Source organism: Capricornis sumatraensis, chromosome 7 (assembly GCF_032405125.1).
Source record: "Capricornis sumatraensis isolate serow.1 chromosome 7, serow.2, whole genome shotgun sequence".
Classification (NCBI taxonomy): Eukaryota; Metazoa; Chordata; class Mammalia; order Artiodactyla; family Bovidae; genus Capricornis; species Capricornis sumatraensis.
The window spans coordinates 68,402,074-68,425,493 of NC_091075.1; the positions used below are offsets into that span (position 1 = coordinate 68,402,074).

At 35.2% G+C, this 23,420-nt stretch overlaps 1 protein-coding gene across 3 annotated transcripts in view; it reads right to left on the bottom strand.

Moving 5' to 3' along the window:
• Positions 1-13,234: 13,234 nt before the first annotated feature.
• The window catches only part of GABRA4 (gamma-aminobutyric acid type A receptor subunit alpha4), a 76,105-nt gene continuing 65,919 nt past the window's right edge, over positions 13,235-23,420 (bottom strand). For all 3 annotated transcript variants that reach the window (XM_068975141.1, XM_068975140.1, XM_068975139.1), the window contains one exon: positions 13,235-13,768. In XM_068975141.1, coding sequence (XP_068831242.1) covers positions 13,235-13,768 — 534 coding nt within the window. The remainder of the gene's footprint in view (positions 13,769-23,420) is intronic.

Genomic DNA, 23,420 nt, shown 5'->3' on the forward strand with positions numbered 1-23,420 from the left:
TTATATGACACTAATGAAAGAATCAAAGACTATATAAACAGAAGGAGAAATATTCCGTGCTTCTGGGTAGGATGAATCAATATTGTGAAAATGACTATAATACACAGATTCAATGTGATCCCTATCAAATTACCAATGGCAATTTTCACAGAACTACAACAAAAACTTTCACAAGTCATATGGAAACACAAATATCCCCAAATAGCCAAACAGTCTTGAGAAAGAAGAATGGAGCTGGAGGAATCAACCTTCGTGACTTCAGATTATACTACAAAGCTACAGTCATCAAGACAGTATGGCACTGGCACAAAAACTCAAATATAGACCAATGAAACAAGACAGAAAGCCCAGAAATAAACCCATGCAACTATTGGTACCTTGTTTTTGACAAAGGAGGCAAGACTATACAATGGGGCAAAGACAACCTCTTCAATAAATGGTGCTGGGAAAACTGGACAGCTACATGGTAAAGGATGAAATTAGAACACTTCCTAACACCATACAGAAAGATAAACTCAAAAGTGGATTAAAGACCTAAATGTAAGACCAGAAACTATAAAACGCTTAGAGGAAAAGAGAGGCAGAATACTTGAAGACATAAATCAAAGCAAGATCCTCTATGACCCACCTCCTAGAGTAACAGAAATAAAAACAAGAGTAAACAAGTGGGACCTAATTAAACTTAAAAGCTTTTGCACAGCTTTTAAGATTTTAAAAACCTTGCACACCTACAAGTAAGGTGAAAAGACAACCCTCAGAATGGGAGAAAATAATAGCAAATGAAACAACCGACAAAGGATTAATTTCCAAAATATATAAGCGGCTCATACAACTCAATGCCAGAAACACAAACAACCCATCAAAAACTGGGAAAAAGACATTTCTCCAAAGAAGATATACAGATTGGTAACAAACACATGAAAAGATGTTCAACATCGCTTATTATTAGAGAAATGCAAATCAAAACAACGAGATATGATCTCACTCCAGTCAGAACAGCCATCATCAAAAAGTCTACAAACAATAAATGCTAGAGAGGGTGTGGAGAAAAGGGAACGCTCTTGTACTGTTGGTGGGAATGTAAACTGATACACCAACTATGGAAGATGGTATTGAGATTCCTTAAAAAACTAGGAATAAAATCACCATATGACCCAGCAATCCCACTCCTAGGCATATACCCTGAGGAAACCAAAATTGAAAAAGACACATGTATCCCATTGTTCACTGCTGCACTATTTCCAATAGCTAGAACATGGAAGCAACCTAGATGTCCATTGACAGATGAATGGATAAAAAGTTGTGGTGCATACACACAATGGAATATAACTCAGCCATAAAAAGGAACACATCTGAGTCAGTTCTAATGAGGTGGATAAAACTAGAACCTATTATACAGAGTGAAGTGAGTCGAAAGAGAAAGATAAATATTGTATTCTAACACACATATATGGAATCTAGAAAATGGTACTAAAGAATTTATTTACAGTGAAGCAATGGAGAAACAGACATTGAGAATAAATTTATGGACATGGGGAGAGGGGAGGAGAGGGTGAGATGTATGGAAAGAGTAACATGGAAACTTACATTACCATACGTAAAATAGATGGCCAATGGGAATTTGCTGTATGGATCAAGAAACTCAGAGGGGCTCCATATCAACCTAGAGGGGTGGGATGGGGAGGAAGATGAGAGGGAGGTTCAAAAGGGAGGGGATATAAGTATGCCTATGGCTGATTCATGTTGTGATTTGACAGAAAAAAAACAAAATTCTGTAAAGCAATTATCCCTCAATTAAAAAATAAGTTAAAAGAAAAAAAAAAAAAACCCTATGAATTACCAAGCAGTATGCTATGATCCTGTTTGTTAATAAGGCAATAAGCGTGTGTGCATGCTAAGTTGCTTCAGTCTTGTCTGACTCTTGGCTACCCCATGGACTCTTTGCAGGCTCCTTTGTACATGGATTCTCCAGGCAAGAATACTGGAGTGGATTGCTGTGCCCTCCTCCAAGGGATCTTCCCAACCCAGGGATTGAACCTGCATCTCTTATGCCTCCTACATTGGCCGGTCGGTTCTTTACCACTAGTGCCACATGGGAAGTCCATAAGGCAATATACGCATTAATTTTAATCCTGCTACACTGATGAGATAAGATTGAACTTGTGATCAAGGAGCCAAGCCCCTTCACACCATTATCTAAATATAGTTACTTTATAAATTAAACACAGAAATTAAAAGCAAATATTATCAAATAATCACAATTCCATATGAAAGTTATACAAAAATAGATGTAGGAAATACGGGGAAGTGCCATGAATTAATTCTACTAATGAGAATGAGAAATGGACTTCTTTGTGTTTCCTACATCTATTTTTGATGTTAGAGCTATTACTTATAAGAGGTCATCAACAAGACAAGAGCATAAGAAAGGCAATCAAAACAAAGGATTTAGGTTGAAAAGACACCAGTGCATATATGTCCAGAGAATTCCATGTTGTCCTGGGTGGCTGGATGGTAGAATAGGTGGAAGAAGAGGATAAATGCGACATCAGAACTGGAACCTGAACGTCATGGTCAGGATTAATATTTTATCACATAGGTGATGAGCCAACCAATAGAAACTTAAAGTGAAGTGAAGTGAAAGTCACTCAGTCATGTCTGACTCTTTGCGACCACATAGACTTTACAGTCCATGGAATTCTCCAGGGCAGAATACTGAAGTGAGTAGCCTTTTCCTTCTCCAAGGGATCTTCCCAACCTAGGAATTGAACCCAGGTCTCCCATATTGCAGGCGGATTCTTTACCAGCTGAGCTACCAGGGAAGCCAGAGGTAAGTGTAAAATGAGCTGAAATATTCTGACATCAGCATGTAGAAGGGTGAGACTATACAGACATTACAGACTATACAGACATCAAGATCAAGGAGCTTAAATAAGGCCATCAGTTAGGCAGAAATGCAAGGAGTAATTGTGTAATGAAAAATGGATTACGTATCACTCAACTTTTATGATGAATGCCAGCATTTTAGATCTGCTTTTTAAAGGATGTATTTGAATAATTCAGTTAGCACAAGTCTCTACAGGGCATTTTCAATTCTATGGTTTATTCTTAGAGTGGCCAGAAGGTATTATTCTATTCACAATGCAACTTTTTCCAAAATAAAAAGCAATAGCTTTCCCCCTCACATTTGCCTTTCTGCTAAAAGAACCATTAAACCAAGTTTTACTTCTGAGTAAGAATGTATTGTTCTCATTTATGGGGGAGTATTATATGATGTATTCGTAAACAATTATGACACAAAAATAGAATGATGCCTATACTCTTTCCATTTTGCATTCAGGAGAAAAAGATATTTTTTTAAAATCTCTTCTCTCTATGACACTAGTAGGGACACCATAAACTCAAGGGAAGGAGTTTGGGTACCATAAGTTTACAGTAATGAGCAAGGAGGCAAAACGTAGGAGACTGAAGGAAGAAATGGAAATGTATCAGAATGTTGGAGTAAATGCCAATTCAGATATTTCCTTCTATTAAAAGTACCTATGTATCAGTCTGTTTAGTTTTCAACTGATAGATGCATGTGGGCATTTTAACAATATTATTATTTCAAAAGAAGACATAAGGGTCTTACTTAATAAATGATACCAGTGATTAGCATTTATCTTAATGCTAATGATACAGATTCCTGAATTCATTTGCTTAGAATACAAAGTTGATGAATGTTACCCTGAAGAGTTTTTAAATGAGAACATAATCCAAAGCAACATTAAATGAATGACATTATTTTACATCCTCTGGAATAAAATGAGAGGGATAACATTTAAGAACTCACATGATGGATGCATATTTGACATCAAGAAAACATATGAGAATATAATAGCAAGAATTTAATATAATTTTCCTCAGGAGAGAGATTAATTTTCAAAATGCACAGAGAATGATAATACAGATTAGGTAATATAGTAAACAAGCTCACAATTACTGAATTGCCCCAGGGTGTATTTTCATATCCACGTGGCCAGCACTGAGCTTCTGCTTCCAATTAGTCAGAAAGAAAATTAACCTTTAAATGTAAGCTATGTAGAAATTATTCATAGAAGATTCAAACAAACAAAATTGGTATAATTTAAACAACCGATGCCATAACAATTGAAAAGTCATAAACTTTATATGTGGCATTATCACCTTGTGTTTCAGAATAGCTTTGTTTGTTTGATTTTGACTTTGACTTTTTTTTAACATTAGCTGTACTTCTCTATGATCAATATTAACTATAAAAGGCAGGTATTTTCTAATGAACATTCATTTCAATTAGAAATCAGATCTGGTGATCAATACAACTTTCTTTTTTTTTTTAAAGCAGAACACAAATCACTACACAATAAAGGGGCTACATATTTAAATATTGGGCTTCTCAGGTGGCTCAGTAGTGAAGGATCCACCTGCCAATGCAGGAGATGCAGGAAACATGTGTGTGCTCCATCCCTGGGTGGGGAAGCTACCCTGGAGAAGGAAATGGCAACCCACTCCAGTATTCTTGCCTGGAAAATCCCATGGACAGAGGAGCCTAGAGGGTTACAGTCCATGGGATTACAAAGAGTCTGACATGAAGGAGAGACTGAACATTCACTCACACATATCTAAATATTAAAAATTTGATAGAAATATTCTCCCAAGAGTAAGGAATTGCCTTAGACAGATTAGACAGCCATAAAAGAATAACATAGACTGTGTAAAGAATCTGTATACAATGCAGGAGACCTGGGTTTCATCCCTGGATCCCCTGGAGAAGGGAATAGCTACCCACTCCAGAATTCTTGCCTGGAGAATCTCAGGGATGGGGGAGCCTGGTTGGCTGCTGTCTATGGGATCACACAGAGTTGGACATGACTGAAGTGACTTAGTAGCAGCAGCCAGAATTCTTGCCTGGAGAGTTCCATGGACAGAGGAGCCTGGCGGGCTGTAGTCCATGGGGGTCACAAGAGTTGGACATGATTGAAGGACTAATACATGATAGACTGGGTAGCTTAAACAACAGAGATGTATTCCTCACACTTACAGAGGCTGGAACTCCATGATCAGGTGCCCACATAGTCCAACAGACTGCCAAATTCTTAATGTATCTTCCTGTAACAGCAGAGAGAGGAAGCAAACTCATCTGACTCTTTTAAGGGCGCTAATCCCATTCATAAGGGTTCCATTCTTACAACCTCATCTAAGCCAAATTCTCTCTCCATAACCCCATCTCCTAACACCATCACATGGAAGGTCAAGGTTCAACATATGCACCTTGGGAGACACAAATATTCAGTCCACAACAAGAATCATGTTTAACCGAATAAATACAATTAAGTATGAGGGGACTAAATTAATATCTTGTAAAAGTGAAGGAGGTCTTAAAGATCAGTCTGATCCATCTTAAAGATCAGTCCTGGCTGTTCACTGGAAGGACTGATGCTAAAGCTGAAACTCCAGTACTTTGGCCACCTCATGTGAAGAGTTGACTCATTGGAAAAGACCCTGATGCTGGGAGGGATTGGGGGCAGGAGGAGAAGGGGACGATAGAGCATGAGATGGCTGGATGGCATCAGCAACTCGATGGACATGAGTTTGAGTGAACTCCGGGAGTTGGTGATGGACAGGGAGGCCCAGCATGCTGTAATTGATGGTGTCGCAAAGAGTTGGACACGACTGAGCGACTGAACTGAACTGAACTGAAAAGTGAACAACCAAAACAAAAATACTACGTAATTTATTAGTATGCATTCAGATATGCACATGTGCATGCACATCATGGAAAATCTGTGGTCAATTTTTTATCTCTCAGGTGTGTTCTCCTTTTAAAAGATATAATTCAGAAAGCTGAATTTTTCTTCAGAAAACATTGCTTTAGAGCAAGAAGGGTTACATAAAAAGTGCTTCAAAATACATTATATTTTTTAAAAATTTCGTTAAAGACCATCAGAACGTTCAAAGTACTTCATCTCATCAAAATAATTACACTATTATTCTAAGCTAGATATTTAAAAACATAAACACACATATTTTTATAAGTTAGCATTGTTTAGTTTCTCAGAATTTTATTTTGTTTTCACAAGTTAGGATTAAACCATGGAGAGCTTACTTTATTTTGACTTATCAGAAAATTTGATACCTCTTTAATCAAAACCAGCTAGTTACAGGTTTTTATTGTACTATATCAGATCTCATGGGCCTTATAAATTATCTCCAACCACATCACCCACAAAGAAATTCCCCAATTATGAGAGCTTGGCAAAACTATAACCTAGATGATGGTATGGGTTATGCAGGGAATTAAAAGTAGGAAAAACCAGAAATACTCATGATACGGGCAGGGCTTCAAAAGTGACATATCTTGTCACTAACAATACTGACCAATTTAAAGAAAACATATTTACAAACAGAAGAAAGGTTCTTAAGCACCCCTCAAATATTCCAAAGCTATTTATATTTATTGTTTTAAATAGAAAACTGCATTAGAGAGATATAATGTTTGTATTTTAATGATTCCAGAGTTCAACTCCAAAATATGTCTCTTAAGATATGAGTATCTGTGATCAAATTTTATGGAAATTTTAATCCTTAATATTTTAAATACTCACTCTCCAGTGGAAATTGAAAACTGCATTATTCTCCATGCCATGCTCAAGTATATTGTTTTTAAGAAGCAAAGGAAAAAGTGCCACTAGTAACAAGTTAAACTTTGAGAAGCAAGGGAAGTTTGCTTAAAGAGAGTTTTAAAAACTCATCTCCTGATGAATTATTTAAAAAACTAAACCAATATTTGATATCCCTTTTTCAAAAGAAATCTGCCCAAGCAAAATCATAATGACTATGTGCTCTTCCTTGTATTGTACTTATTAAAATATATAATACGCTTACAGGAATAAAATCATCAGTTTCACAGGGGCAAATGTGGTTGCTATAAGCTCCAGAACTGGGTACTTTGTAAGAAAACTGCATCCCCATGAAATCAAAACATGTGTATCTATTATAGAATTTTGAGCTGTTTTAAATACCACACTTAACTATCTGCTATTCTGATTAAAAAAGAATAATAAAGCTCAAAGGAGGACAAATTTAGTTTTTTATGACACAAATAAAATATGTATTATTACTGTTATTTACTTTCATGATAAGGAATATTTTCAATTGTACAATTAAGGAAACAAAATCATTCAGAGGACAAGCAGATAAGCTTTTATTCCTCAATTTGTGCAACATTCCAATTGAAAAACCAGACAGAATACTTAATTTCTTCTTTAGTTAATTGTTAAGAGGTTTTCATCATTAAGGATAAAACAGTGGAAAATTTAGCTTCTTATTTACTATGGCCATTCAATGTCTTATAACACAGAGTACAGTTTGGCATGAACACTTTGGATTTTAATTCAATTTAAAATCATAGATCCTTCCTTAAAATCATAGACCCTTACCTCATTGACCAATACTAATTTATATGTATGTTAAAAAATGAAAGCTCTGGTTTATTGTATATTAAACTGGAAAACAGTATATGGAATCAGTAAAATGACAATAAACATGTTCCATTATATCAGCAAACACCTGCAAAGCTGTAATGCAGACTACTGTTCACAAATATAGGTGGCTGAGAAAGACTATGTCAGTCAATGGTTAACTGCAATAATATTTATTTTCTAGTATTATAGTTTTTTTCCTTCCCCCAAAGGGAAGTGTTTTCTATCAACACTGTCATAACAGATTTAATCTAGGTTGAATACCTGATTCCAATGACACCTGATAAGCAGAAGGGAAAACCAGGTAGCCCTGGTTGTCAGTAAATGATATCAGCAAAAGATAATCTGGTCAACCTTCATCTAATGGAAATAAAAATGATAGATGGATTCAATTTAAACAGGTGAAATACAGACATTTATAATGCACTTTGCTCCTAAGAAATCCTTCCAAAAATATAATAATTAAAAATTTGGATGAAAAACACATCTATAATTACAAGTAATTGACCATAAGCTATAATAAATAGCTTTCAAGTGGAAAGACATTTGTACTCACAGGAGAAAGAATATTGACTAGCACACATATCTTGACATGATGTGGATTTCACTGAATGTTACAGTCTTACACTCTCCTCCAAAGACTGAAGTCACCATAATATGGAGTGTGAAAAGGTAAGAGAAAAACAATCCTGTCTTCATGAGTTTCCAGTTGTTTATTCCCAGATGGTAGAATATGGGGGTAAAGACAAAATTGCTCTAGACTCTGATAGCTGTGACACAGACGGCAGCATAATACGGACCACTGGCATCACAGTGGGAAAGCTGGGGAAAGCAGCAATAACCACTAAAATACTAACAACACGGAGAAAGCAAAGCTGAGAGTTCTACACTATGAGTCACACTGACCACCCAAATGTCAACAGCAGAGAAATAATATGGTCTCTAGGCAGAAGATAAGACAAATCTCAGGTGATGGGCTTGAAACCTGAGATTTAAAAAGCTGCTGTGGGCTAATCTGATTCATTCTCCTGCCACTTCCCACTCTATAGTTTGGTAAATACCTGACTTCATCCAGTGATTAACAGAAATCAGCCCAGAAGGCAAAGAACAAAAGCACAATGAAAATGCAGATAAAGTTCATACTAGAGAAAACATTTTTGGGGTGGAAATGAAGGAAAAGTTTATATAAATAATTCTCAAATAAATTATAGACATGATCTCATTAAGACAGTCAGAGGCTCAAAAAAAAAAAAGAAAAAATTAACAGAGACTATAAAAATAAGAAGAGAGAAATGTAAAAATGAATTGACACAGAGTGGGAAAGGAAGGGAAAAGAAGAAAACCAAAACTATTATGAAGTTGAAAACTAAAACAGAGGGTTAAAAAACAAACACAAACAAAACTAAACACTTTCAGAGAAACGAACACTTTGAAAAAATGCGATTTAGACACATAATAGGGGAAAAAATCCTGAAATAAATTCTGAAATCTGGAGTAAAAAGATATGGTATCTTTCAAATCTTTTGCTTTGACTATCTAAACTTCAATAATTTCTTCAGTTTTGTCCTTGTATTTCTATCTTAAGTTGAGATAAAGATAAATGGAATGTTTTTAAAATTATTTAAGAGTATTCATTTATGGAACATTTGGCTCAAATTTACAGAATTCTGTCTTTTAATCAGTCAATCTATTCTTCAATACAAACACTTGTACAAAAGTATCTGGCACAATATTCATGAAATATTAACAATTTCTCTGCAGTAGGATTTTGAGAGGGTTCATAATTTTCTGTGATACCTATATTTATTTTTTTTAATCACATATTTTTATGAATGACAATGAACTCATTGGGGTAAAAAAAAACAGAATTAGAAGACAAAGATTGAGAGAAAAGAAAAATGAGATTTCACCATTCTGTTACTAATTCTAGATTTATGGCCGTCTATTTCATAGCTCTTACAGCAATCAGATAATTTCTCTGAAACAGAAGCATAGCATGTTCATTTTCATCTTATTATCCTGCAATATTTTCATTAAACTGCCACTAATCCAGGATCATATCTATTCTCTTTAGTAATTTACACAAAATTCTCTCTGTCCCAGCAGGTCTTTCCAACATCGGCAACTCTCACTTCCTCATGTTTACCTTGCTTCCCAATACCGTGAAGAGTTTCCTCTTGAAGTTCAAAATCTGTATCTCTTCATGCTTCAGAGGGTGGTGAAAATATGCTTTTGTTGTTTGTGGGAGTAGGCAGGGGGATAAGAACTCTCAATTATTCTACAAAATTGAGTTTAAGATCTCTGTGAAGCCTTCCCTGCCATCACTCTTTTTTTCTCCCCATCAACAGTCATACAATTACATGCATTCTTTCCTCACCGTCTATACCAGTGCCATGCCAAGCAATATTAGATGCTGATACAAAAGGATAAGTTATTAATACCAATCCCATATTTATTTAAAATTTAGGCATTTTGTTCATCATCAATTTTTGCATTAATTTTGATTTTAAATGATGGAAAAATGACCTTTCAAAGTTCTTTCCAGCTCTTTGCTTTTATCTTGGTCACTAACTTCTCTGTGATTCATGTCCATTTGTAAAAGAGGGTGATTCTACTCTCTGTCAACTCAAATTCAAGGTTTGTGAGGTTCAATTTAAAGTATACATTATTCAAATACTCTGTATATACACAAAATGCAAGCCCTTTTCAACTGTGGATTAATCATGTAAGTATATTATCATCCCTAGTCATACCTGGAAGTTGGAAGTAATTACATAGCAGCAGTGAATATAGATCCTGGTACTGAAGGAAACAATTCTGAATTTTATCTTTAAGTGATAGAGACAAGTACTTCCTTGGTGGTCCAGTGGTTAAGAATCTTCCTTGCAACGCAGAGGACGTGGGTTTGATTCCTGGTCGGGGAACTAAGATCCCACAGCCTGCAGTGCATTGAAGCCTGTTTGCTACAAATGTATAGTCTATGCATTGCAACAAAAGTTCCTGCACAATGCAATGAGGATTCTGAGTACTGCAACTAAGATGCAGCCAAAAAAAAAAAAAAAAGATAGAGACATAAAAAGGTACCATTTATAGCCATTCTTTTGCACAAACTGCCAGGATTTGGGCTCTCCTAATAAACTCTTGTGATATTTTCTCATGGTAAAACGTGACTGGCTCTTCACAAAAGTGTTCCATTAATGCAGCTCTGAGTTATTGAAAAGATAGAAAAGATCATTTTAAAAAGTTAGCTTTGAATTAATTTGATGGAATTGAGTTAAGGAAAACAAACTGTGTATTTTTACTACTAACATGTGGGCAATAGAAATAATTCCTTTTCACAAGAATGATTAAACATTCTGATCAATTTATTCTTCCATTTAACAACTAAGAATCCTTGGTTAGTTTTGTCCTTTCTCTTTGCTTGGCTACCTGAATTATTTTAAAAATCTTCTTCCATATAAAGGTAAAGACAAAATTATGAATCCATCTGTATCACTGATCTACAAATCTAAAATCGTTTCTTTTTATTCCCTAAAAATCTGCAAGAATTTATAGGAGAAGAATTTCTTAAAAAAAAAAAGAAAGCCAATGAACTATTCTTAAGAATAGGCCAACAGACAAGCAAGGAGCATTTTCCTTACCAAAGAAATAAGGTCATTTTGTTGGAATAAAGAAACAGTCATAGCTTCTGACCACAATTTCAAACATCATCCTGAAGGCTATAAATCTATTCACATTCATGAAATAATTTATTATCAGCTTTTTTGTTATAAGTATTCTTTATTAAATATATACACATATACAAATTTTACTGGGCTTCATACTATTGGCATCAATTTGTAAATGAGGAGTTTGGATTGGATGATTCTAAAATATTCTTCAGCCTTAAAATTATTGATGATTCTAAGAAACAGCTAGAGACATAGCCAAGAAGGAATTCTTAGATATGATTCAAATTAAAATTTAGTATTTGCACGTTTTATAGGTCTCATATACAACCATTTCAAGGCAATTCAACAACTAAAAAACTAATGCAAATTAATATATATTTTTTCTAAAAAAATAAGAAATACTGTTGACAAGGTGGCCGTTTCTATCAAAATATTCCCCAAACATCCAGAACACATTCATTCACATACCCCAGATCAGGAAGAGAGAAGTACAGAAGAAAAATCTTGGAAGTAACACAACCAAAAAAAGTAGGCCTAGATTTAGAGGCATAGGACTGCTGAAAGAAAATTAATTAAGCTGTTAAGCCTACCTAATAAAAAAAAGAAAAATCAGCACATGAAAGTCCTGATAAACCACATAACAGCTTCAGTAGCATCCTACCACCAGTCATGATTTTTTTTTCCTTTACTCCATTCATTTACTGTTCTTATAATTTTAAAATACTCACCTTTGTTATGAAACTGTATAAAAACTCCCCCCAAAATAAACATAAAACTGCCCAGAAATATGAACTATGGACACACAAACTCCCTAGAAGCTTAGTATTTCACCAGCTGATATAGCTCTATGTTGGGAAAAATATCTAAAAGGCTTTGTATTGAATTCCTGATTCTGATGATTCTGTGATTCTAATCAAATTCTATTCTGAATCTATTCAAATTCTATTCAAATTCTATATGTGATTCTGATCAAGTTTGAGACAAGTAATCTATAAGGTCTTATAGTGCCCAGATTACTACTTTGAGGTACACAGTGCTTTTCACTAAGAGAACAATCTTTACCACATTTTCGTTATACACTGAAGTCACTTGCTGAAGTTGCATTAATGTGTACTAATCTCAAAAGTGGCTATGTGAATAATACACTTGTTATCCTCTATCAATATAGCAGAAACAAATATTATGTCATCAGACTCTAAATAAACCTCCTACACTAAAGAATGCAATGTCTTCTGCTAGTTGGTGGTTCATTAGCATGCACTCACTCTCCTATTTGAGTAAAAGTGCAGGTAAAGGTGAAAGAGCTTTTCTAGAGAGACAGTGTCTAACATAGTGCCTGGAACATGGTAGGTTCTGAATAACTATATGTTGAAAGGATATATAACTGAATGAACTATTATCAAAAGGAATTCATACAGTAAGTTAAACTTTGGCTCAAAGTACAAATTTTCTAGTCAACTGTTATTTGGCCAACACATGGCAGGAACACATTTCTCCTGGTCTCTGTCTTTGTTGCAGCAGAAGTTTCACTCTATTGGTCAGTATTTGTTGTGTTCCATTTTCCTTTTAAAAATGTTTCATATAAGAGGAAAAGTCCTTTTCTTGAAGATACTAAGAGGATCTCCAAAAGTTACTGTGGCATATCATATCCAAAGATTCTGATTAAGAGCAGTGCCACTGGGAAATTTAGGGTGGTTGGTTGATATTCATAGTGTGTATTAGAAAATATCATAGACTGTTTTCAAAATTCAATGCATAAATATGCACCATGGATCTCTAATAGCCCTGTTTCGCTTGTCCCAACTTTTCAGGATAGTCTGTATTCCATCTAATTTGAATGCTGAATTGATTCTATTTAAATCATCTTTCTGAGATGAAAGATAGCTCACTTTCCCTTCACTAAGGAATTAATTAACTCTCCCAATGACTGGCTGAATTTTTTAAATGGAAAAATTACATGGAATTTTTATTTTAGTAAAGAACAGTTGTTTATCTTTAAAAACATTTAAAAAGACATTCTGTGTTAAGTTCATCATCTTTTAGGAAACTACTATAGCAACAAAATTACATTAGACTTTCTGATTTCTCCATAGTGTCCTTAGATAAGTAAACAACCCAATAGACCATATTAAATGCCCCAAATGTTACTGGAAAGAGAATGCGGGCATATTTGTCTATTTTACTTGTGCCAGATCCAGAAGGTGGTGGAGCAGAGGGAGGAGTAGTGGCTGACAACTTTCCAGAAGTCCCTATGCTATTAACTGTGGTCTTAATTCGCTGCAGTCTTGATCCAAACACATGCTGGGTAGAAGCAGATCCAACTGGGACTTGTCGGGGCACATACCCAGTTCTACTAGGAGTAGAAGGAAGAGCAGATGGAATTGCTCTTGCGGCAGATATAGTTTCAGCTGCGTTTGCACGGCTAAATGGGTTTGGACTGGAAGCTAAGTAAGACTGTGGTGTGGCTTCAGAAGATCCTTGAACAACCATGGAAGACTTGCTAGAATGGTTTCCCACGTCAGTTCTGCTGCCAACATCAGATTCAGAGTGAACCAAGGCGTTGGCTCTTTTTCTCATGCTCAAATTGGCATTTGTGTTCTGAAAAGGTATATTAAAAATTATATTGGTTACATAATTTTATGCAATTATACAAATTTTAAATGGATCAAATACTTACAAATTAGCTCCTTTATTAATGTGCTACAGTCATTCAGCTTCTTGTGAAAGCTTAAGAATATCTAACTTAAAAAGGACACATATATATTTGAAACTCTGAATGAAGCATCTTTTATTTCAAAATATTTTCCATACTTATGAATGATTAGAATTTAAATCTATGGAAAGATCAGGCTTTTAGAACTTTTAACTAGAGTTATACTTGATTTTACTTTAAGGGTGCGTGATGATAACTGTACAATATCTTTCTCCAGTTTTACTGATACACTATATACATTTCAATGAGTTTAGTAAATGTTCACTTTATAAACAAGAATGATATCTATTTTTGTGCACAGAACAAAAACAATAGCCATCTATATGTGTATAATATTCCTTTTAAAAGACAGGAACTCCAAAACCTCAATTTCTAAATCCCTGGGAATTATTTTCATAATCTTACATTGACATTATTATATAAAATCTAGAAGTCCTAATGGCAACCCACTCCAGTTTTCTTGCCTGGAGAATCCCAGGGACGGGGGTGCCTGGTGGGCTGCCGTCTATGGGGTCACACAGAGTCGGACACGACTGAAGCGACTTAGCAGCAGCAGCAGCAGCAGCAGCAGCAGCAGCAGCAGAAGTCCTAATGCATTTTAGTTTTTCACCACAATTAATAATGTGAATAGAAAGGAAAATCATTTTTAAATAAACTGTTGTATTATAATATAAATATCATCACCATATCATTGCATAAATATCTGAGTTCAAACTATTTACCAATAGTATTTAAATCAAAATGGAATTCACCATTTTCCATAAAATGATTTTATGTATAGAACAAGACTGTATCTGAATACAGATGGTAAGCATTAAAATTCTTATATTTTGACAGGCATGATAAATAACCATAGAGCCAACTATAGATTGTCCATACTAATGAAGGAAAGCAATTGCTCAAACAGTTCCCAAAATAATCATGTCTATCTTTAGAAGATACTGTGACTTTTTGCAACAATCTTTCCTCTTTAATTATGTTTATTCTAAGTTATACTAAGGGTATATTGTAATTGCTTTTTCCATCCTCTTTTCCCACCATTTTACGAAATAAATGGTGGGTAAGGAGATGGAGAAGTACAGACGAGAGAGAGACATGATGAAGAAAAGCTCACAAGTGGATGATTAGAACGAGCCAACTTGCAAGGAACTTTATGGATAATATTATACAAAATTACTTGTGAGCTCCCTTTACAGAGAAATATTTATTTTACACGTAAAATATTTTTCCAATACTACACTTATTGAACAAGTTGAAAGGATTCAGTCCATACATATCTCATAGACTTGTGAATTATGGCCTCAAGTTCCCTGAGTAGAGAGAGAAGAAAAAGCCTTGCAACATGCAGAGCCAAAGCAGGATCTGAAAAGGTTTAGAAAGTATTTTTCATGTCAGCCTGGAGTACTCTTCGAAACTGGTTGCAGCTGAACTCATGAGAAACTGTAGTCTCACATATGTCACATAATTTGAGTGGAAACAAGTGAAACCAAAATTAACATCAACCTAAAAGCTAAAGATATCATTATTTGCCTTGTACTTTTCCTATACAAAATACATTATAAACATCACCTGATTAATCCTCAGATTTTGAATCCCTCTTTACAGAATTAATTTTAAGATGTTACATTCAAGATGAAAAATATGAAGAATGATAAGGTATAGCCACAACATTTAAAGAGTTTACACTATCATTGGGAAGATAATATGCGCTCCCACACACATGATGCAATCAAAAATATAAGAAAAAGTAAAATAGAATGAAGGGTCAAGCTGTGGCAAAATATTAAATATACTAAGAAAAGAAGGGAAGAAAGTAATAAAGGGCTGATTAGAGAAGCAAGAGAGAAATACATCTTTTCAAATACAGCTTGATATTTGCATACTGCCTCCTTCCACCAAAAGTTGGGTTGCCCATAATCTTTAGAAACTCCTATTTTCCCTCAGACTAAATTCTAAGAATTGGAGATTTCTGCTTCTGGCCAAAATGGAGCAACAGGAACTGAATTTACTATCTCATAGGAAATGACAAAAAAAAAAAAAAAAAAGGAAAACATTTGTAAAACAACTGTTTTTTAAGAGATTGAGCATTAGAGAACACAGGACACAATCACTGAGAGAGAAAAAACAAAACTCAGCGTGCATGCTGTGGTGGAGGAAAGGAGAATACACGAGCAATCTGACAGACCCCCTAAATTGAGGAGATGAGGCTGAGAACGTGATGAAATCAAGGTGGCTAGAATTCACAGGAAAAAATAGCAGAGAATTTGATACTGGAAAAAAAAAAGCCAAAAGTCGTAAAGAGTCCCCAGTGAGAATTCTGCTATGCACAGATCCACTTTTGAGTATGAGTTAACTACCCAAGGCAAAAAGAACCACCTGACAGGATTAGAAAAAACAGTGCACAGCACATACCAAACCAGGAATAGCGCATGCTCCCTCCAGACATAGTGGAAAATCTCACCATTTATGTAGCTTTTGGTGGAGTCCTCAGGAGAGCCTTGCCTCAGTAGTATGGAATAGTTAGCTCCACAGACTGTTCCAATCCTGCCTAATGAATTTTAAAAGTGAGACCTTAAAAGACGAAACCATAAGTGACTTAACTGTGCCTCAGAAGGAAGCACAAGAACATTTGCAGGACCCTGTCTTCCTTTCTTCCAGATTAGAATCCTTCTGAAATATTCTGAAATACCAACTGTGAGTTATGTTCTAATATAGCTGATTGCTTCCCACGTGGCACTTGTTGTAAAGAACCCGCCTGCCAATGCAGGAGATGGAAGAGATGTGGATTCAATTCCTGGGTTGGGAAGACCCCTGGGGGAGTAAATTGTAACCCACTCCAGTATTACTGCTGGGAAATCACATACACAGAATTGCTTGGCGGGCCCCAGTCCATGGGACACAACCGAGCATGCATGCAGCTCACAGCAGCAGGGTTACGTGGATGAAAGTCACAGAGTGAGTGACTGAGTGTTCTGCCATGTTGTACAGCCTCTGGATACTCAAATATGGGGGAGACATTAAAGAGCTTCATAAACTACACCTACATGAGTTAGTCAAGTATTTGTAACAGTCAAGTATATTGTTTAAAAATTATTCAAGACTTGGAAATCAGAAAGGAATACAGCATGTCCTTGCAATGTCATTGTGGAGCATGGCTTAAAAAGTCCATCCAAGGATTATCAAGTCTCTTGGAGAGTATACTTGAGTTTGATTTTGCTATTTAATATTGGATTTGACCCCAAACACTGTGAGTTACATATAAATTTATAGATTACTGTTCAGCAGAAAGGAGCACCAAAGGTTATGGTTTTGACTCCCTGAAGGATATTAACTACTTCTGTATCTAATCTAGCAGTATCATTCTAGTATTCTTTTCAAGTAACAATAATAATGGTTACTTATAGGCATTCCCCCCAAAAAGATTTTGAGCCAGTTTTACTAATAAGTAGTATCCTCATTAATTAATGAATTAGACAAAACCTTGACATAGATTCATTCCATATTTGTATGACTCATGTTTTTGACATTTTGAAAATTATATTGACACTATCCACTACTAGGCAAGTTTTAAATATCAAAGTAATATAAGCACAGACTTGAAGAATACTTCAAGTCAAAGAGGCAGGATCAGTCTGTGATTGGAAAAAAGAATCAATGAACCATGAGACTTCATGAAAGTAGAGGAAGCAGTATGAAGTATGCCACCAGGATTATCATCTGAAAAAAAAAATCAAGTCTTTTTATTCCCAGTTTTACAGTATTAGTGAACTTCTAGGATAGAAAGCTATCTTATTAATCATAGTAGGCTAATGCACATAGCAGGCATCTACTTCATTTTTTAATAAATTTCACTGAAATGGACATAATACAGAGTTAAGATTCTATTTCAGATTAAAGAGCAAGTTTCAGAAACTTTCTATCTGACCTTCAGATGACTATCTCTTTGTTTATGGACATATGTCCATAATATTGCAGTAACACCTAAGGTGTATAAATTATCTGGACTTGAACCCAGGTCTGACTAAGAATGCCTAAGAAATCTCAATACTCTAAATATCATAACCTACAAAAGCAGAGAAGAGCTAGACTGATTCAAGGCTTAAATCTTTGCTCTTTGCCAGGCAGTCAAATGATACTGAAGTTATTTTGCATTGAGGTCTCATGGTCCTCGATGTAAAAAGTAGTTGTCATTTTCCCTGATGACAAACTCTAAAAGGATTGAGAAATCTACTGACCTAACTGGCACAGGACTCACTAGGAATAATATCCACACAGCCTTCAAGTATTGGAGCCGCTAATGTGTCAGTCAGAGTGAGGTTATGTTTCATACACAGGGTTGAGTATCTCTATCAGTATTCAGCAGATGTACAGTGGTTACAAACAAGAAAAGCACCTAAGCTTCATTTGAATTTTAAAAAATGATTTAGTTTGAGATCATTTTGTCATTAGTCACAATAGCCTGAAGCACGGAAAACTGTCGGATAGAGATGTGAGGTGGCAGATTTAAACATTACCAACAAATTAAAGCAGCAACAGGCAAACAAGAGCAAATCCAAGCAATTCGTCCATCATGACTGTGATCTGACACGATTTCTAAAGAAGTATTATCAACTGCAGAGAGAAAATTCATCTCAACTTATTACTCTAGCAGCAATGAGATAAAGTGACTGTGCAGAACGCAAGCCACATTCATCTTGCTTATTTGAAAAGCTAATGAAGTTTAATAAAATGTAATTTAACCCTTCTAAATTAAAAACAAACAAGGCTAATAATGAACAGGTTTATCTTCTAGAATATCAATGAGTCACATACCAAAAAAAAAAAAAATCCAATAATGCAAAGACATTTATTCAAGGCCTGTTCTGACAGGCCTTCAGGGGTTAGACACACATCTTATTTAATAAGAAAATAAACAATGATGGTAAGAGCAGATGAAAAACTAAATCCCAAGGTAATGATTCATGGAAGACCTTCAGTAGTGTTTTTTTAAAAATGTTACCAAATAGAAATAAAAAACATTCCCTACAAATAAACGTGCTAAATATTTCATCAGTTGTTACCAGGGGATTCCAACACGCACTGAACAACAAAATGTAGAAATGAAAATGCCGAGTTCTCTATTTATTGTATTTCATTTCCTCCCAATGTTAGCTTTTAATTCAGTGTTTGCATTTCCATAAGCTGTAGAAATATTACTTTCAATATCAGGCACTGGGATAAGAAATTTATGCCTTCAATTTGGAATTACCAGAGAACACGGTCTTACAGAATTCATTCATTTTGTCTAGTATATTTAGAAGTTGAAAGAAGTAGGGTTTCTTGAAGATAAGTGATCTTTGGTTAGTTTTATTTCACAGTGATTTCTAGTGCTTCTTTTTATTTGCCAAGACTTGGTAGGTTAAATAGATGGCTGTAGGAGAGGAAATTTCTTAGTCAGACACTTCACCAATCAGAGCAGAAGTTCTCTGCTTGATCAGGTAGTCTTGTACTTGACCAGAATGCTACCTGGAATTGCTCCAGGAGATGTGTTCATCAATACTGCCAACATAAAAGTGGAGAGGGTAGAGGGCAAAGAATCATCCGCTCACTTTTTCCAAATGCAGACACTGAACAGGATAGATCTTCTCTTGCTCAAAAATGAAAACAGCATTAAAATCACTCCAACTGTTCATAGGAATAACCTGGGATCTAGATAAGAACTCAGCATTAGGCCCTATTTAGAGGGCATGTTATTTATTAGTTATGCTACTGCCAGTCATCAGGGATCAGAAAATGGGAAACACTGGCTAAACTGAATTGTGAACCATCAGATCAGACTGTCCTGGACTCGAATAATGAATTTGCCATTTATCAGCTGTGGGATATTTGACAACTTACTAAATCTCTTGAAACCTCAAAGTTCTTATTAAAATAAGAGTAATAATGGTACTTCCTCATAAGGAATAAATAAGATAATGCATGCAAGGCACTCAGTACCTAGTAGGCATCAAAGGATATTGTATAGAAATAATCCAGAAGACAGATAACAAGATCCTGTCCCTGAAATAAAAAGATACGTCATTCATGAACAAATCATTACAGACAACAAGATTTTAGAAAATTTTTTCTATGTTTCTATAAAAATAATGTGCCTGCTTTGAATAATCAGAAAGGTAGAGGGAGCTAAAGACAGTCTGTGATGAAGTCAGCTATGAAAAGGATGTTGCTGGCAAAAATAAGAATAAATACAAGGAAATATAAAATGCAATAATGAAATTAAAACACATTTTAGACATAATAAAGGTAAGAATTAACACTAGAGTAAATCCTATGGTATAAGACAAATATAAAAAGCTCATCTAGGAAAATAGCAACAGCAGCAATAATGGTTAATTTTTACTGAGTGATTCTTCTGCACCTGACACTTAGCTAACATATTTTTAATTAACCAACTACCACAATCAATCTTGGGCTTCCCTGGTGGCTCAGACAGTAAAGAATCTGACTGTAACGCAGGAGACCTGGGTTTGACCCCTGAGTCAGGAAGATTCCCCTGGAGAAGGGAATGGCAACCCACTCCAGTATTCTTGCCTGAGAAATCCCATGGACAGAGGACCCTGGTGGCCTACAGTCCATGGAGTCACAGAGTTGGACACAACTGAGTGACTCACACTTACACAACCAATCCTAAAGGAAATCAACCCTGAATATTCATTGGAAGGACTGATGTGGAAGATGAAGCTCCAATACTTTAGCCACCTGATGCAAAGAGCCAGCTCATTGGAAAAGACCCTCATGCTGGGAAAGATTGAAGGCAGGAGGAAAAGGGAGCAACAGAGGATGAGTTGGTTGAATGGCATCACCGACTCGATGGACATGAGTTTGAGCAAACTCTGGGAGATGGTGAGGGACAGGGAAGCCTGGCATGCTATAGTCCTTGGGGTTGCAAAGAGTCAAAAATGATTTAGTGACTGAACAACCACAACAGCAGCCATATGTCAAAGCTATGTGTAAGAAAAACTATAGCCACAAGTATTTCAATGTCCAGAAAAGATGTGAATTATATTTTTTTAAAAGCATCTCATGTATCAACCTATCAGTTCACTGATCTCTTTCTGGAACATTCCAATTACCAGTAAAGTCTAGAAACTGGTAACCAGGGAAAAAGACTGGAGGAACTGTTATAATCCAACCTATAGGATGATATTCACACTTATGCTATGAAAAGACATACCCAGAATGTTGGCTCACAATTAGAACTTTGGCAACTCAGTTTGGCTGGCCCACTTTCTCAATAAAATGGAATATTAAAAAGAGTTTTATCTGTGGAAATACTGGTCTGGCATTATAGTATCACTCTTTTTATTTTTTTAAAATTTCAATGACAGTAGCCAAAGGACTTTTTTCCACGTTTAAATTAGAAGAAATGAGACAATGAAAGACACCAAACTGGGGATAGCAGAAGGCAACAAATGTCCAAAAAGGTAAAGAGTGAAATATTAAAAAGTTTTAATCATTGCTATGGACTGAATTATGGCCCCTCAAAATTGATATGTTGGAGTCCTAACTCCTCAAGGTCCTATACTGGAGATAGGATCTTTTAAGATGTGATATTAAATGAGGTCATAAGAACAAAGCCCTGATCAGATAGAACTAATGTCCTTACGAAAGAGAAAGAGACACCAGAAAACCCTTTATCTGTGTCATACGAGGACACAGCAGGAAGGCAGTCGTCTGCAAACAGAAAAAAAGCTCTCATCAGAAACCTGAATGGCCAGAACCTTGATCTTGGATTATCTAGTCCTTAGAAATATGAAAATAAATTTCTGTTATTTAAGCCAACTGATCTTGTTATTTGGCTATGGCAACCTCAGGAATCTAAGACAATCATCTAACTTTAATAAATTTAAGACATACATCTTAATATTTTAAAATAATGTTCACTTTCTCATAGGAAAAAAAAATAAACAAAACCTAAACAATTCTCTCTTCTCAGGTATTTTGTTTCTAGTCTGTTCTCTCTTCACCACTGAGTGAGTATCCTCTTTTGATAACCCCCCAAATCCTAAGTTGAGTTAAGATAAGATATGTAGAGAAATTGAGATGCTTTTAACGGGAATTAAGCATCGATTTCTTTGTAACATTTTTAATTTTGTCCTTAACGAATGAAAACACTTCCATATATCCACCAGGGAGGCATCTACATCATCTTTCTAAACCATCGAAGTTGCTTAGATATGAGTTCTCCACAATATCTCTTGAGTTCCTTTCAGTTTTCCTTAATCCTAATCAGAGGCTAGAGTCAACCAGGATTTTCATTTAAGCTTCTAATTTGGACTTAGCTCCAGGTCCTTCTTTAACTACTCAATATTTTTCCTTAAATATTTTTATTTTCCTTTCAGATTGATTTTCATGTGAAAATGTATGTACATGTATCATGGATTTTAAAACATACATGTGTTTAAATATTGAAGATGTCATTAAAATAATTTATAACTTTTGCTAATATTTTATATTAAGGGTATTTTTAATCCTTAAAAGTAAAGGTAATATATGTAGATACCTGATAAAATATTGCAAAAGAAATCTTACCATGTTCTTTAATTTCTAACTTGGGTGTCCAAACAAATTCATTTTTTAAATAAACCACATCATCTTATGAAAATGATTTTTTTCAGCTTGAAAATATTCAGAAAATTGTATTTGAACTTAGAAAACATTTGGACAGTGCTTTTCTTAATATAGACTTCATATGATTTGATCAAAATGAAATTGTGCTATAATAAATAGCCATGCAGAAAAATTCAGATCCCTGCCAACCCTATAGGAGGCTGGCATAGCAAGCAGTCTGAGTCACAGTTTTATCTGCATCAGCAAAGGCAACAAGGGCAATGTCTAAAAAGAAATAATTTATCAGGACTAGATCTGCAAATACTTCTGCTTGGGGAGAAAGTTCTAAAGCTGAAGAATTAGCAGCCAAGTCATTTAGTAAAATCACAGCTATTTTGCATTAAGGAAGCCTTTGATGAGCCAAGAGCCTTACCTAAAGCAAGCCGACTTTCTTTGGAACATTAGATAATGTTTACCCACTGCATCTAAACATTCATGATGACTTTAACAGATTTATTTTTAGGAAAAAGGGCTCAGGTTGCATGCTTCCTCTCTTGTTGGAAATGAGTAATAGAATATCCACATTTAAGTTGAAAAGCAATGAAGGACTTATTAAAGGCACTGATTTACCCAATTCATTCATTCATTGAACAATATGTATTGAGTGTCTAATTTTTCAAGTATCTTGTTGGGCATGGGGGGTACAGAGGTGAAAAGGCACAGGCCTTACAACTTCTACCAGGAATTATTAAGAAGTTATAATAAGCAATAAATGCTATCAAAAAAAATTTTTTTTAATTAGGGAGTACATGACATACCCTGACTGCTGGGAAAGTCTTTTTGTGAAAGTAACACATAAGCTGAAATTTAGGGATGAGTAAGTCTTAATCATATTCCTAGATGGCAGTTAAGACTTGGTAAACTTTGGTAAACAATCCACCTGTCAAT